Below are 15,844 nucleotides of genomic sequence, written 5' to 3'. Positions count from 1 at the left end.
ATGATTCTATGGGTGCATTCACACTACACTGCACTACACTAATGCGTTTTACATCCGGATTTTTGCTATTCTTGCACAGCAAAAATCCGGATGTAAAACGCATTGGTTAGCGTAGTGTGAATGCACCCTCAGATTTTTGTGTAGAAAATCAGTTTGGGGACCGGGATGAACCAGGATTAAAGGTCTAGTGAGGAACCGGCCCAAGAGTCCAGTAGCACCTTCAAGACTTAACAAAATTTGTGGCGGGGGCTGAGCCTCCGTGAGTCACTGCTCACTGCACACGGCTACCTATCCTTATCCATCTCTGCAGGGGCTGCAAAGGACGAAACAGCAACTCCGAGGTGAGGCTTGGAAACTCGTACCCTCTCTCTCTGATTTACTGTATAATACTGTAAGCACAAGCAGAGGGTGGAACTTGTTTGTTTCACTTCTAAAACACGCTTCTCCTCAAAGCGACGCATGGGAGCAGAGCACCATCGCTCTCTGCTTTCCTGCTTCAGGCAAAGGGGCAGGAGCCTACATGTAGCCGTCTGATGGTGAGCCTTGCGGACAGAGAAGCTGTCACCTTTGTTTCTCAGAAAAAATTTCCTTAACCAAAATCACTCAAGGAGGTAACCAGTGATTCAGATATTCAAGTGTGGACAAATTTCTCTGAGGTTGGAAGACCAAGGGGGCTGGGCTGGGGTGTGTGCTGCTCAAGGGCGTGAGTCACTGTTTCGTTTGAAGGCCGGGCATAATTGTGATTTCTTTCCTGCCCTGTCCTAAGGGCTGGGCACGCTCTCTAAAAAGGAGGTGCTGCAGGAATTAGCTCCGTGCACTCACTATCGCTGGATCCTCGTGAGGATGGCAGAGAGGACGGCTTGGACTTCGACGGTGGAGCACGTGCAGACGACAGGCCTCTTTTGGTCCTGAAGAAGGTCGGCTACATACTGGAAAGCAGAAACGAGGCAGTAAGCAACCAGCCAAGCTGGCCGGGGAGAGATTTGTCCCTGTGTTATTTCAGCTGCCATGTAACACCCCACTTCCCTGATTGGCAATCACTGGCTGCCTGCCCTTCGACAAAAGGCTGGTAACCTGGCACCCTTAAGCACCTAGGATACAAGCTGAATGTGCCGCAGTTACGACTGAGGTGATGGAAACCCGAGTCCCATCCTTGGACGGGCCCAAGAGAGAGAGAGGATGCAGCTAAGTTTGCAGACAGGCAGCAAACACTGAGTGACAGAAGTCTGCCTGGCGGCCTCAATCATTTTGAAAACATTCCCTAACCCCCTTTTCTGAGGGCCCCAGGCCACCCACTTGAAGGCATCGGTTTGCATGAAGGACATTTTAATTGAACAATAACCAAATCATCAGCCCTCGGATAATCAACCCCTCTCTCTCAGACTTCTGCGTCTCACATTCCCTTATCAACAGAAACGTTCTGGTATAACATGGCCACCAGAAAATCTCCAGTGCATCTGTCATATTCTGGAGCATGCCAGCTTCTGTTTTATCACACACATCTGTTTTTGAATTGCAGAGCCAGAAATATCTCTCAGAAGATAAAAGCTACTTCCTAACGGCTCTGAATTAAAGGGGGGAGGGGAAGGTCCTCAGGAATAGTAGTAGTAGTAGTAGTAGTAACAGATTGGATTTACATCCTGTCCTTCACTACCCAGAGGAGTCTCAGAGTGGCTTACAATTTCCTTTCCCTTCTCCTCCCCACAACAGGCACCCTGTGAGCAATGTTCCCTCTAAGCTGCAGAATCTTGTGAGCAAAAATCCTACTCTGCGAGCAACTGGTATTAAAGTTGTGAACTACTGCATAAACTAGTGAGCTCTGGGGTCATCCTTCCTGAGTTAAGACAAAAATGTGCGAGCTGGAAGTTAAAAATCTGTGAGCTAGCTCACGCTAACTCAGCTCTGAGGAAACACTTCCTGTGAGGTAGGTGGGGCTGAGAGAGCTCTGACACAAACTGCTCTTGAGAGGAAGAGCTCTGTGAGAACTTGTGACTGATGCAAGGCCATTCCAGCAGCTGCAAGTGGAGGAGTGGGGAATCAAACCGAATTCTCCCAGGTAACAGTCCACACACTTAACCACTACACCATACTGGCTTTCCCCACAACATCAAACTAATAGCCAGGGAGAGGGGTACACCAGCTGTTCACAGTTTCCAACTCCCACCACTCCATACATCCCCCCCCTCCTTCTAGTCTAGAAGATGGTGAGCAGCTCCAGTAGCCTGGCTTGTCAGAGCTTGGGAGCTGAACAGGTTGGCCATGGTCACTATTTGGATGGGAGGGCCATGAAGGAAGACTGGGGTTGCTACACAAAGGAAGGTAGTGACAAACCACCTCTGCTTCTCTCTTGCCTGGAAAGGCCCATGGATACAGCTGCCGTGAGTCAGCTGCGACTCAAGGGCATGCCCTTCTTCCTCTAGAACAGTTTCCCATTTGCAGGGTTGTGACCCAGAACCGGGCCACAGGAGCCTCAATACCAGGTCACAAGAAAAGTCAAAGCTAGCCCTGCCCCCAGCAAAGAAAAGCTCTCTGTTGTGCAGAGAAAAGCTAGACTTGAAGACTGACACAGGCTGCAAAGCCTGAGCTCTGTTTTCCTTCCTTCCCCTGTCTCTGTGTTGTGCAGATAAAAGCCAGGCTTGAAGACTGACACAGGCTGCAAACCCCGAGCTCTGTTTTCCTTCCTTCCATCCCCCAACATCTATGTGTTGCGCAGAGAGGAGCTGGGCTGCCTCTCCTTCCTTCTCCCCCCCTCTACTTCTCCCCAGTGTTTGAGAGAAAAGCTGGCTGTGGCGGAATTTATTTTGGGTTGGCCCTCCTTATGATCCTAAGCATATTCTTTATGATCTTAAACATACTCTTAAATATACTCTTTATGAAATTGGCTACAAGAACTCTTTCTGAAAGTAGCCACGCTCTTATGAAATGAGCACTAAGCTCTTCAAATACCTTAGAAACCTCTATATTTCTCTGGGAGTTTTGACTGCAGTTATGAATTTGGCCACCAGAGGTTTCAGTCTCTCAGTATCATGGAGCCTCTATGGAGGGCCAGATGGGGTAATTGGGTGAAAGTTTATTCTGGATGGAAGAAACAAGATGGAGAAGGCAGCCATTGGCATAAACCCAGCAACTAGGAGCAGGGAAATGGCTGCCTGAGGTGTTCTCAGCCATTATTGTTTATTGTTTATTTGGCTGCAAAAACTGTTTACTGCTGAATGACAAAAGTAGCTGTGTGTATGAGGTATGAGGTCATAAAAGCCTACTTAAGCTGTGGATTTTTTGGCTCACGCTGCTGATCTGGACCAGAGTGTAGCTAGACTGCCTCTGTGTCAGATTATGCCACACTAATTGGGACTTAGAATCTTGGACTGCTCTGCAGAGACAGTTTCTTCTGTTGAACACCCTAAGAGAGGAAACAGCCTTTGCTGATTTAAATCATCTTCTGTTTGAGATCTCAATTATAGAAAAAATGTTCAGACTTAGAATCTACAGCATAACATCTACTAAGACATGGGACTATGATTGTCAATGGGAAAATGTAACTAATAGGGGATGTCCCTATTGGGACTTATATTTTTCATTATTGCTTTATTGTATTTTATGCTTTATGCTCAAACTGTGTAAACTGTTTTCTGTTTTGTGTCCTATCTATATATCTGAAGCCTTCTATTTAAAAAAGAAACTGAAATGCACTAATGGTATCTAAACTGTTTGCCTTCTGTCTAAAGAGAAACTTGGAGTCTAATAAACTGTTTTTGCTTTGAGAAGCCTGGAGTCAGATAAAGTTTATCTACGAGGTCTTAAAACTTATTAGCAAGTATGTCTTAGCCTTCTGATAACTGCAGGTTGTTTTGGTAACTGCAGGTTTTGATTTTGGTGTTTTATATTGTTGGGGGTACAATAGAAATCCCCCAACACTGGCATGCTCTGGCACTTTAGACCCATGAAGTGTTCTTCAAGGGTATGAGTTTTCATGTGCCTTGCAGTATGTTCTTTTGGGGAGATTTCCCCAGGAAGCCTGGGTGGCAAAGAAGGGGGGGGAATGTTTTTTTTCAGCTGGGAGGAGTAGGCATTCCAGTAGTTTTTTTTTTTAACCAAATGACCCCTGGGCAGAATTGTTGCTGGCTGGGGTCATCTGATGGTGAGTAAGGGCTTGCTTGCTTGCTTCCTTCCCCTACAAGTGATGTTCTGTCTGTATTCTTGGTGCTGGAGGGGAAGCAACAGTGCGAGGGCTTCTTGTGCCCTGGCCCCACTGGTGGACATTCTGGAGCTTTTTGGGCATTGTGTGAGAGAATTTTGAACTGGATGGTCCATGGCCTGATCCAATATGGCTTCTCTTATGTTCTTTCTTTCCATGTCTTTCTTTTCCTTTCCTTCCATTTCATTCTTTCCCTTTCTCTTTCTTTCTTTCCTTCCATTTTTACTGGATGAAATTTTTCTGTTCATCATACTGCTGTTGCAGACAAAGGAGCTCTGCCAATGAAAAGTTGGCACCCCCAGTTGTAGTCAGCTGGTCTATGAGATTTCTGTGTGAGTGAGTGGTGTGGGGCAGAAAGAGATTACTGCTGTATATCTCAACAGCACTGGAAGTGATGGTACTATGAACTTGGCACCATTTTACTGGTTCTGCTTTTAAAAGCTGTCTGACACCAAAATTAAACTCCTCCTGTAGATATTAAAAAGGATGAAAAAAGTTCACTAGCTAAATATCTGCAGAACAAGCTGCCTTTAAAGGCATGGGAAACATAGCCAGTAAAAAGCTGAAAGCCCCTCATAAATATCCTTTTTAGGATAACTGCAGAAAAGCTTGTATGAACTTCATATAACTTGAAATTAATTCATTAATTGCAGTACAATTCTTTGCTACCTTTCACAGCAATTTCCCAGTGTTTCAGCCAAGGAAAAGTATGAAAAATAACTGTCGAAAGATTTTCTGGAAACCAAGTAAGCTTGGTTGTAGCTTGAGGCAGGGTTCCAATAGTAGCAGCAGCTGAAGGAAGGGCTTACTAAATGTGTCAGCATATTTTGAGGTAGAGCAATTGCCAGGGCCCGGTGTGGGTGGTACACAGTGCTGGCATTGCTGATGGCAATGGCAACAACACTTCCAACTGCATACACTGGCCAGTGCTGTTGAGGAAGGGGTGTGTAGGTGGTGCAGGCAACTGAACATGGGCATTAGGAGTGCTTGCAAGCTGGAGAAGAACACACTAACAGATAGGTACATGCAGGTGTGGGGGTGGAAAGAGAATGTATGAAAAAGTTGTAGACTGCCCACTTTCCACCCCCATTTTGGCTCAGCATGAGTTTCAAAGAGATTTTTCTGAAAATGAAGTTACTTCAAAAGTTTTGAGGGAGTGCCCTGGAAGTGACATCACAGGAAGAGGTGGAGTTTTGGATCAGTGTGCCCTGGAAATGACATCACTTGGTCCTTGACCTGGAAGTGACACTACAGGAAATGACATAATTCTTGTCTCCCGGCTCCACCCCCAAAGTCTTCTGGCCACACACCCCAATTTTAGTGGGCCATGAAGGAGAAGTGCAAAAATAACGAGACCACGGGGGGGGGGGGGGGGTGGAGTTTGGGAAATCCTGCTCTAGAAGATGGCACTGCTGCCTGCTAATACCTAAACAGAATTGGTATCCAATACATCAAATATTTTCCGAACACAATGTGAACCATTAATTACGTTTAGGCTAAATTTGCAAACTTTGGTGTAGTGGTTAAGTGTGCAATCTGCCAGTTTGCTGTAGTGGTTAAGTGTGTGGATTCTCATCTGGGAGAACCAGTTTGATTCCCCACTCCTCCACTTGCAGCTGCTGGAATGGCCTTGGGTCAGCCATAGCTCTTTCAGAGGTTGTCTTTGAAAGGGCAGCTCCCCACCCACCTCACAGAGTGTCTGTTGTAGGGAAAGAAGATAAAAGAGAATGTAAGCTACTCTGAGACTCTGATTCAGAGAAGAAGGGCGGGGTATAAATCTACAGTCGTCTTCTTCTAATATTAAATGGGTGTCCCCATCTATTACCTCAGTGCTCACAAAATTTAGATTGTGAACTCCATCAGGCTTTTTGTGAACACCTGACTTTTTGCTTACCATGTCAAGCACCACATACATTTGGGGATACGTGGCAGCAGGGTTTTTTTGTTTATTGTGCACAAAGAAAAGTACAGCTACACCACTGTTGCTGCAGCACTGTGCTTCACTGCGCACTGGAAGCTTCCAGACTCACAAATCGCGAGTGTGGCTTTTCAGGCCACAGGAATGGCCATGATTCAGCTCAAACAAGCATCAAGAACAGGCAAGCAGGTATGGCAGCTCTCAAAGTTGCAGAAAAAAGGAAGTTATTGGGGCGGACGCATATAGTGGCTTGTGGATCAGCTCTCAGTTCTACATGGCAACAGTAATACTTTGCAGTCTTCAGTATCTGCGGTGAGAGTCTACGTTCCTACCACAGAAAGTCACAACCTGCAGGCAGAACCAGGAACAGCAACTAAGCACTCCTTTGTATTTTTCAGTTTAGTGCATCTGTTGTCGACATGGGTTTGGGGAGGAGGGGGGCAGGAATTGGGGTGGCAAAAAAGACAGGGGGCAGGAAAAGAGGGGCAGCCCATCTCCTTACCTGGCCTTGCCAGTCGACGGCGTTCACCAGAATGATGTTTTCTGGCAGCGCGGCATCGGACACCAGGATTTGGTTCAGCTGGTCGTAGAAGACCTTGCGAGGAATCTGTTGGGAAAAGTTGCATGGCTTTTCAGGGACACTTCTCTGGTGCAACTCCATGTTTGGACACGTCACAACAGTCTCAGCTCTTGAACATAAGAAGAACTCTGCTGGATCAGACCACTGGTCCATCTAGTCCAACGTTCTCGTTTCACACACTGGCCAGCCATTTACTGCAATGGAAGGCCAACAACAGACCTTCCCCTGACATTGCCTCCTGGTGCTGGTATTCCAAAGGTGACTGCCTCTGAACGTGGAGGTTTCACTTAGTCAGCATAGCTAGTAGCTACTGATAGACCTATCCCCTGTGAATCTATCTAATCCCTTTAAACCTGTATATTCCTGTGGCCACCGTTACATCATCTGGCAGCAAAGTCCACATTTTAGTCACTCTCTTGCCTGTCCTGAATCTACTGCCTGTCATCTTCATTGGATGCCCTGAAGTTCTTCTTCTAGTGGCAAAGAAGTGAACACGGCCAGAATGCTGCCTTCAGCCCAGCAGTCTCAGATCATGACACGCATGGTGGGAGTGTGGAAAACAGCCTGCTCCCTCCGAGTTCAACAACCCAAAGATTAATTTAATTTAATTTTTAGATTTATATCCTGCCCTATCCCTCAAGAGGGCTCAGGGCGGCTTACAATAATAAAACAACAGGGTTAAAATAATATCATAAAAAAGACCGGTTGCTTACCTGTAACTGTGGAACTTCGAGTGGTCATCTGTGCATTCACACTCATAGGATAGAGCGCCTGCGCCAATCCCCGAATCGGTACCTAAAAAGCCCGGGATTTTTTCGCGCTTGGCACCAGTGGAATGTGCAGGCATCCCAGTACGCATGCTCGCCAGCGCCAGCGCGAGGATCCCCAGTTCCTTCCTGACCGCTGGAAGCCTCTACTGGAGGGAGACCGTCAGCAGTGGGGAAGGAGGGTGGGAAGTGTGAATGCACAGATGACCACTCGAAGATCCAAAGTTACAGGTAAGCAACCTATCTTCTTCGTGGTCTCTGTGCTTCACACTCATGGGAGATTAGCAAACAAGACATACCTGGAGGCGGGAAGACAGTCAACCAGAAGAAACAGCTTGCAGCACCGCAGCTCCCAGACGAGTCCTCTGCTGAGCATGCACATCCAGAGCATAGTGCTTCATAAAAGCATGCGGAAAGGACCAGGTGGCAGCCTTGCAAATGTCCGTCAGGGAAACGCCTTTCAGGAACGCCACCGACGTCGCCATCACTCTTGTAGAGTGTCCACGAATGGGCCCAGGCAACGGCTTCTTTGCCAACAAATAACACAGTTTAATAGTCTCAGTGAGCCACTTTGAAAGCCGCTGAGATGACATTCTGGAACCCAACTTAGGAGCAGCATAAGAAACAAAAAGATGCTGGTCCTTACGATGCTGGTCCTTATGAACTCTTGGAGCGACTCAAATAAAACAATAAGGCACGCTTAACATCTAGAGCATGCCACCTACATTCCTCATCAAAGAAAGGTGTAGGATAAAACGTGGGCAACCAAACTTCTAACTTAAGGGGAAACTGAGAAACCACCTTGGGGAGAAAAGAAATATCAGGAGCTAATGACACTCCAGACTCCTGAAAAACTAGATATGGGTAGTCACAACGCATAGCTGTGAGCTCCCTTGCACGGTGTGCTGATGTGATGGCTACCAAAAAAGCAGTCTTCCAAGATAGAAGCTGTAACGAACATGTGGCCATTGGGTCGAAAGGACGCCGAGTAAGCCTGTCCAACACTAAAGTCAAATCCCACAACTGTGGTGGTGATCTCGATGTAGGATGAAGCCTGAGCTTCATCCTATTCTAAAATCTCTTAGAATAAGGGTGTGCAAAAACTGAATGCCCCTCAACTGGCTCATGGAACGCAGATATTGCTGCCAAATAAACTTTAACAGATGAAAAAGCAAGGCCAGCATCCACCAGAGATAACAAAAGTTCAAAAATCACCAATAGTCCCACCCGTTGGGGTGAGACTGCAGGATCAACTAAAAACTGAAGAAACTTCCGCCACTTCCTATCATAGGAAGTGCGGGTAGACAGCTTCCTGCTGTTCAGGAAGACGTGTTGGACTCTGCTGAAGAACTCACAGGGTCGATGAACCACGCTGTCAGCTTCAGGTGAGGCACGTTGTGATGGAATACATGACCATCCTGAGCCGACAGAAGGTCCGGTTCCACCGGAAACTGGTAGAAGACTCCCCTTGCCAGTTGAAGCAAGATCGGGAACCAGTTCTGCTGAGGCCACCACAGAGTCACCAGGATGCAGCATGGTCTCTCTCTTGCAATCTTGTTGACAACTCTTGTCAGCAGTGGCAGAGGTGGGAACAGATATAGGAACCGACCTTCCCACGGGAACAACAGACCGTCTCCCAACGACTCAGGATCCATGCCCGCTCTGGAACAAAACAGAGGACACTTCCGGTTTCCGGCTGTGACAAACACATCCACCTGAGGGTATCCCCAGAGCTGAAATACAGATTGAAGGAAGCGCCACTGTATCTCCCACTCGTGCAGGGAAGCCGCACCCCTGCTCAGCGAGTCTGCTTGCAGACTGAGCACCCCTGGGAGGTGCGCAGCCTTCACAAAGATGTTGTGCTCCAGGCACTCCGACCACAGTTCCAGTGCCAGCGCACACAGCTGTCGAGAAACTGTCCCGCCCTGCCTGTTGATATAACACAGGGCAGTAGTATTGTCTGTTAGCAGAGCAACAACCTTCCCCGCCATCGTGGGGCAGAAGGACCGAAGAGCAAAGTGAACTGCCAGCAGTTCCAGGTAATTTATGTGACAGTGAGTCAACTGGGAAGGCCAAGGGCCCCCCACACACAGAGAGTCCTTGTGAGCCCCAGCCCCCAGCCCCACAAAGACACATCTGTTGTGATCGTCACTGTTGTTGCAGGTAGGTGGAAGGGAGTTCCCTGACAAATACTGTCCTTTGATTTCCACCACTGCAGTGTTCGGAGTGTCACAGGTGGAATCACAAACCTCTTCCAAGGTGAGTCTCTTAAGGGTCAAAACGGTCGAAGAAATCACAGTTGTAGGCCTCTCATCCTCAACTTCACAAAGAGCAGCACACTTGTAGTCGCCGCCATCAGCCCCAGCATCCGCTGCAGCTGCTGCGCTGTGCCCCACTTCCAACTCTGTAAAAGCTTGACAAGATTGATGATGTCCATCGCTCTCTGAGGCAGAAAGGTGCGGTGAAGGTTCGTATCCAGCAAAGCCCCTATGAACTGAACTGTTCATGATGGAGTAAGATGTGATTTTTCCAAGTTGACCTGCAGTCCTAAGGTGTGAAGAAGACGAAGAGTGATGGCAATATGGTTGGATAAACTCTCTTTCGACTCCGCCACAAGGAGCCAATCGTCAATGTATGGAAAGTTGACTATCCCTTGAAGCCGGAGGTGAGCAGCCACAACGCTCATCATCTTTGTGAACACCTGAGGTGCAGTGGGCAGACCGAACAGAAGGGCTTTGAACTGGAAGTGATGGGAGCCTACTGCAAACCGAAGGAAACGCCTGAACGCAGGATGGATGCTGACATGGAAGTAGGCATCCTTGAGGTCCAGTGTTGCCTCCAGTCCCCTTGGTTGATGAGGGAAAGAAATGTTTGCAGAGTGGACATTCTGAACTTCTGGTACAGAATAAACTTGTTCAGATTCTGAAGGTCCATGATTGGTCTCAGATCCCCATCCCATTTGGGAACCAGGAAATAACTAGAGTAGAAGCCTCCCGTTCTGGCCTCCACCGGGACCCGTTCTATGGCTTGTTTCTGTAGGAGGTTGCTCACCTCCACCAACAGAGGTGGGGAAGGGGGTGTGGTGATTACCACAGATTGGTTCGGAATCTGAGCGAAGTCTATTTTGTAGCTTTCCGTGATGATGGAAAGTGCCCACCGGTCCATAGAGATGGACTCCCAGGCCAAAAGGAATGGGCGAAGGGGGATAGAAGAAGAAGTGGGGGCGGTGACGCGTGCTACTAGAAAGTCAAAGGCCCTGCTTTTGCGGGCGAGCACCCTTAGACTTGCCAGTGGTCTGTGCTGAAGCGTAGTGGTTTTTTTGTTCCCCCTGTATGGGGACCTACTCTCAGGTTGGGCAGAGTGAGGTCTCCACTGTTGTTCCGGGGAGAATTTTTGATACGGCGTCTTGGACCAGGGTTTATGCCACTGTTTAGGTTTAGTGGCCCTAGAAGAAACCGGGACACCCAGGTTCCTAGATGTTTTTATGCTCTTATCCATCTCCTGAAGAGCATTGTCCGTGGTTGAGCTGAAGAGGCCTTCTCCCTCGAAGGGCAGATCTTCAATGGCCCTGGTGTCCTGCTGAAGAACCGTCGATCTGAGCCAGGAGTGGCGGCGGAGGCAAACAGCCGGTGTGATCGTCTTCACTGACACGTCTATCATGTGCTTTGCTGCAGCCAGTTGTTGCTTGGCTACAGCAAAACCTTCCTTCTGCAGCTTCTTCGCAGCAGACCTCTTCTTCTCACTCAGGGAAGACAGCAGGGGGGTGAGTTGTTCCCACACCGAGTATTGGTATCTAGCCATGCATGCAGCATAGTTAGATACCTTAACCCCCAATGCTCCAGCTGAATAAAACTTCCTTCCCACATTATCCAGCTTCTTTCCCTCCTTGTCCAGTGGAGAGGAGTGCGTCTTGCGAGCCTTTGATGAGGAGGATACAACCACCGAGTTTGGCTTCGGGTGGGTGAAAAGGAATTCTGCACCAGCCTTTTGGACGCGGTACATGTGGTCCAATCTTCTTGATGATATAGGTGTAGAAGCCGGCTTCGCCCAGGGCTCCTTCACTGCCTGTTAAGATGACCTTTGTAACAGGCAGGGCAACCGCCATAGACGTATCCCTCTGCATGATGTCGAATACGGTATCATCTACGATGGGTTGCGGTTGTGTCACCGGGAGAGAGAGGGAGAGTGCCATCCTCTTCACCAGGTCCCCATATAACTTCAGATCCTCCGATGGTGAAATGGGAAGATCCTCAGTAGTATGCAACACTGGCGAAGGTTCCAAAGCCCTGTCTGGATCGTCGCTACCGACCTCGGAGTCCGACAATGAAGACTCTCTCCTCAAGGAGTGTTCTGAAAGCACCGCCGTTGACGCTGTGACGGGTGACCGCATCAACACCGACGACTGAGCCTGGACTTCCTCCACCACCACGCCACGTCTATCAGGCGGGATGGACGCCGCCTAGAGTGCTGTGAAATCCTCGACATATGAGACGCCTCGGATTGCTGGTCCCAGTCGGCAAATTCACGAGGGGGGTACCATTGGTACGGCGGGTATGGGTAGGCGTAAGGAGAAAGCCACTGGCGCTGATCCCACGGTGGAAGCAGTGGAAAGCGACGAGCTATGGTGGTTGGTTCCAGCTCTCTCTGACCCCTCGTCTGATCCAGCGGTGCTGAAGGCTCCATCAGTACCAACACCTCTACCTCCGAGACAGAGCCGCTCTCACTCCGACGCCGCGACCCGGAAGAGTGGGAACGCTGAATCAGGTCGATCTCTTGCTCCGATGCCGATAGACGCATCTGCTGCAAAGCACTGCCTCTCGACACCGAAGGGCTACGATGCGGGGATGCCAAGATCTTTCTAGGTGGAGCAGCCGGCGTCAATGTCGAAGCGTCCTGAGAAGGGGAAGGAGTGCGGGATGATCTCTTCTTCCGCTTCTCCTTGTATTTCACCTTCTTCGGTAAGGATGATCAGGTCCCCGAGTCATCCCGATGCTTCTTAGCTGGGGTGTCCACTGACCCTTCAGAAGGTCGTTTTGTGGAATGCCCGCACTTGACCGGCATCTCGGTCCTGATCAGCGATGTATTGGCTGATGTGACTGTCGGGGCCGCGGCTTCTCCCATCGGTACCAACGGGCCCGATGCCATCTTCTGAGGACAAAGTGCCAATTCCACCAACGCGGCCTAAAGTCTCGCCGCACAATTCTTGCACGTCTGTTTCGAAAAACTCAGGCAGTGCAAGCAAGAATCTACGCGATGTCCCTCGCCCAGACACAGGAGACAGAAGGAGTGGCCATCAGGAGGAGCAATCTTCTTTCCACAGGAATGGCACCTCTTAAAAAAAAACCAACGCCTTTCCATAGATGCCAAGGAAAAACCCACACAGCAATAACTCTGAGGGGGAAAAACAAGGCCCCGAAGGGCAAAGTCCAACAAAAAAAAATTTTTTTTAAACAACCCTAACTATCTAAACAACTAACTACACTAAGAAAACAACAAACGGGCTATATACAACAAGAAGAAATAATCCTAAGATTACTTTACCGACCGGGGACACGAAATAAGATCCTCTCAGCGCAGCGGTCAGAAAGAAACTGGCGGGATCCTCGCGCTGGCGCCGGCAAGCATGCGTACTGGGACGCCTGCGCATGCCTGCTGGTGCTGAGCGCAAAAAAATCCCGGGCTTTTAAGGTACCGATTTGGGGATTGGTGCAGGCGCTCTTTCCCATGAGTGTGAAGCACAGAGATCACGAAGAAGATCAGACAGGAGCAGCACAGAAATAGGTGGTAAACAGCATACGGTTGATGGCTAACAGCATAGTATAACACCATAATGGTGAAATGCTGGGCGAACAGATGACTTTCAAGGACGCCTGCTGGATTAATTAAAAGCCTGGAGGAAGAGCTCCATCTTACAGGCCCTGCAAAGTCTTGATAAGCCCCGCAGGGCCCGGATCTCCAGCAGGAGCTCATTCCATCAGGTAGGGGCCAGGACCAAAAAAGCCCTGGCCCTCGTTGAAGCCAGCTGGGCGTCCTTAGGACCAGGGACTATGAGAAGATATTGAGCGGCAAATCTCAGAGCCCAGGATAAAAGCCTGAGATAAAAGGGTCCAGACCAGGTGGGGGACATTCAGTGTTTTACTAACCGCAGGTCCTTAGCTCTTCCTGCTCCAATATGCATTTCATTGAAGGGATGCCCATCTCCCCCATCCTTTCCCCTTCCCATCCTGCTGCAGGAACATCTGATAGGCTGGCAATGGTTACCTGTGTACTGTGACCCAAGTCCGGTGACCGTTCGCTGTCTGAACTGTTGGTCCTTTCGCTGAGGGGCTTCGAAAGCTGGCGCTCCTTGAGGGGAGTGCTGCGCTTCTGCCGGGGCGTGTGCACTGCGCTGTCCATTTTGCTGTCAAAGGCAGGGAGGAAGATGGTGTCAAAAGAACCCAGTGTTGAGTGACTGCACAGAAGGGGTGGTCAAACTGCGGCTTGGGAGCCACACGTGGCTCTTTCACACATATTGCATGGCTCTCAAAGCTTCTACTGTTCCATTGGCTGGCTTGGAGAAAGCATTTCTCTCTTTAAACCACTTCCCCAAGCCAAGTCCATCAGCAGCTTGGAGAATGCATTTAAAGTTGCTTTCTTTCCACCTCTCTCCCCCCATCTATTTGCCTTCCTTCCTTCCTTATGGCTCTCAAACATCTCAATCAATCAATCATTTTATTTATATCCCGCCCTCCCCGCCGAAGCAGGCTCAGGGCGGCTAACAGCATCTGACGTTCGTATCTTGTGGCTTTCAAACATCTGATGTTTATTCTATGTGGTTCTTATAGTAAGCAAGTTTGGCTACCCCTGCTGCAGAGGAAGACAACATGCAGGCAAAAAAAGGTTCAGGAATTCCCTGTTGAGGATCTATCAGGATCCCCCAAATCAACCAATCCATACATTTTATATTCTAACAGTCAAATGGGGGCTAATCTTTGGCTACTTAATTTTGCAGACATTTCTGCAATCTCGGGGGACTCTCCAGTCGGGCAGAAAAATCTGAAAAGATCCGAAAATATTCCAGGGGAGGGGTTAAAATTCCCCCCCCCAACAGACAGCGCACCTGCCTTTTGTCCTGTGGGGAACCTGGTGATGGCTGCAGACCCTGGAAGCCACACCAGTAGCCAGAAGCCATGCCAGGCATAGGTTGGAAAGCCAGTATGGCGTAATGGTTAAGAGCAGCGGACACTAATGTGAATAACCGGGTTTGATTCCCCACTCCTTTGCATGCAGCTGATGGAGTGATCTTGCGTCAGCCCCAGTTCTCTCAGAGCTGTTCTCTAAAGAGCAGTCATCTCAGAGCTCTTTCAGCCCCACCTGCCTCACAGGGTGTCTGTTGTGGGGGAAATGAAGGGAAGGAGATTGTAAGCCGCTCTGAGTGAAGGGCAGAATCTAAATCCAATCTCTTCTTCTTCAGGCAGCAGGGAGCTGTGCCTGGGTACAGCAAGCATATGGGAAGGAGGACAGGACTGGACTGATACCCTGCCCTTCACTCAGGGCCTCAGATTCCCACCCCCGTGTCTTCAAGCCCCAGTTTGTCACAAGTAAAATACTGTAAGATGCTGGATGCTATAATCAGTGGATGTGGCCCCTGGTTCCCTTCTTACTCCACCAAGACCGGACAATATGCTGTCCACAAGGCTGCGTAGACTCTATGCCAATAGCATCCTGACCAAGGACGCAAAGCATTAAATGATCAAACGATAAGGGTCCATCTATTATTTATATACTGCTATGTTTAGAAGTTTCGTGAACACCTGAGGCTTGGATAATGGGCAAAGGGTTACCTGGGCATTTCGGGACTGCCTGTTCATGCAGAGCCAGTTTGGTGTAATGGTTAAGTGTGCAGACTCCTCTGGGAGAACCAGGTTTTATTCCCCACTCGTACACTTGCTCCTGCTGGAATGGCCTTGGGTTATCCATAGCTATCGCAGGAGTTGTCCTTGAAAGGGCAGCTGCTGGGAAAGCTCTCTTAGCCCCACCTACCTCACTGGGTGTCTCCTGTGGGGGAGGAAAGTAAAGGAGACTTTGAGCCGCTCTGAGATTCAGAGTAGAGGGCGGGATATGAATCCAATGTCGTCGTCTTTTTTAATGTTAATTATCTGCGCACAAGACTGACACCACCACAAGTGAACGGGTTCATTTTTCTCAACAGAATTCAGCAGCAGAGCTGATCTGTAGGTGGGCTAGATTGACTGACAAGCTTACAAAGTTGAAAATGCTTGAACAGTAAAATATGATAGATTAAATGGCTGCACTGAATGAAATTTACATCCCGACGGCTTTCACTAAACCACAACAAAAACCTACACAGCTGGGATTCTAGTATTGTGTTCGGTTTTGGGCAC

At 48.9% G+C, this 15,844-nt stretch overlaps 1 protein-coding gene across 5 annotated transcripts in view; it reads right to left on the bottom strand.

Moving 5' to 3' along the window:
* LOC132591061 (phosphofurin acidic cluster sorting protein 1) overlaps positions 1–15,844 on the bottom strand; it is a 127,946-nt gene that overhangs the window by 22,072 nt on the left and 90,030 nt on the right. For all 5 annotated transcript variants that reach the window (XM_060263942.1, XM_060263947.1, XM_060263945.1 and 2 more), the window contains exons 13-15: positions 13,722–13,860; positions 6,616–6,720; positions 823–929 (exon numbers count right to left, since the gene is read on the bottom strand). In XM_060263942.1, coding sequence (XP_060119925.1) covers positions 823–929; positions 6,616–6,720; positions 13,722–13,860 — 351 coding nt within the window. The remainder of the gene's footprint in view (positions 1–822; positions 930–6,615; positions 6,721–13,721; positions 13,861–15,844) is intronic.

The sequence above is a fragment of the Heteronotia binoei genome, unplaced genomic scaffold (assembly GCF_032191835.1).
Source record: "Heteronotia binoei isolate CCM8104 ecotype False Entrance Well unplaced genomic scaffold, APGP_CSIRO_Hbin_v1 ptg001401l, whole genome shotgun sequence".
In the NCBI taxonomy this organism is placed as follows: Eukaryota; Metazoa; Chordata; class Lepidosauria; order Squamata; family Gekkonidae; genus Heteronotia; species Heteronotia binoei.
This window is presented reverse-complemented; position numbering and strand designations above follow the sequence as displayed.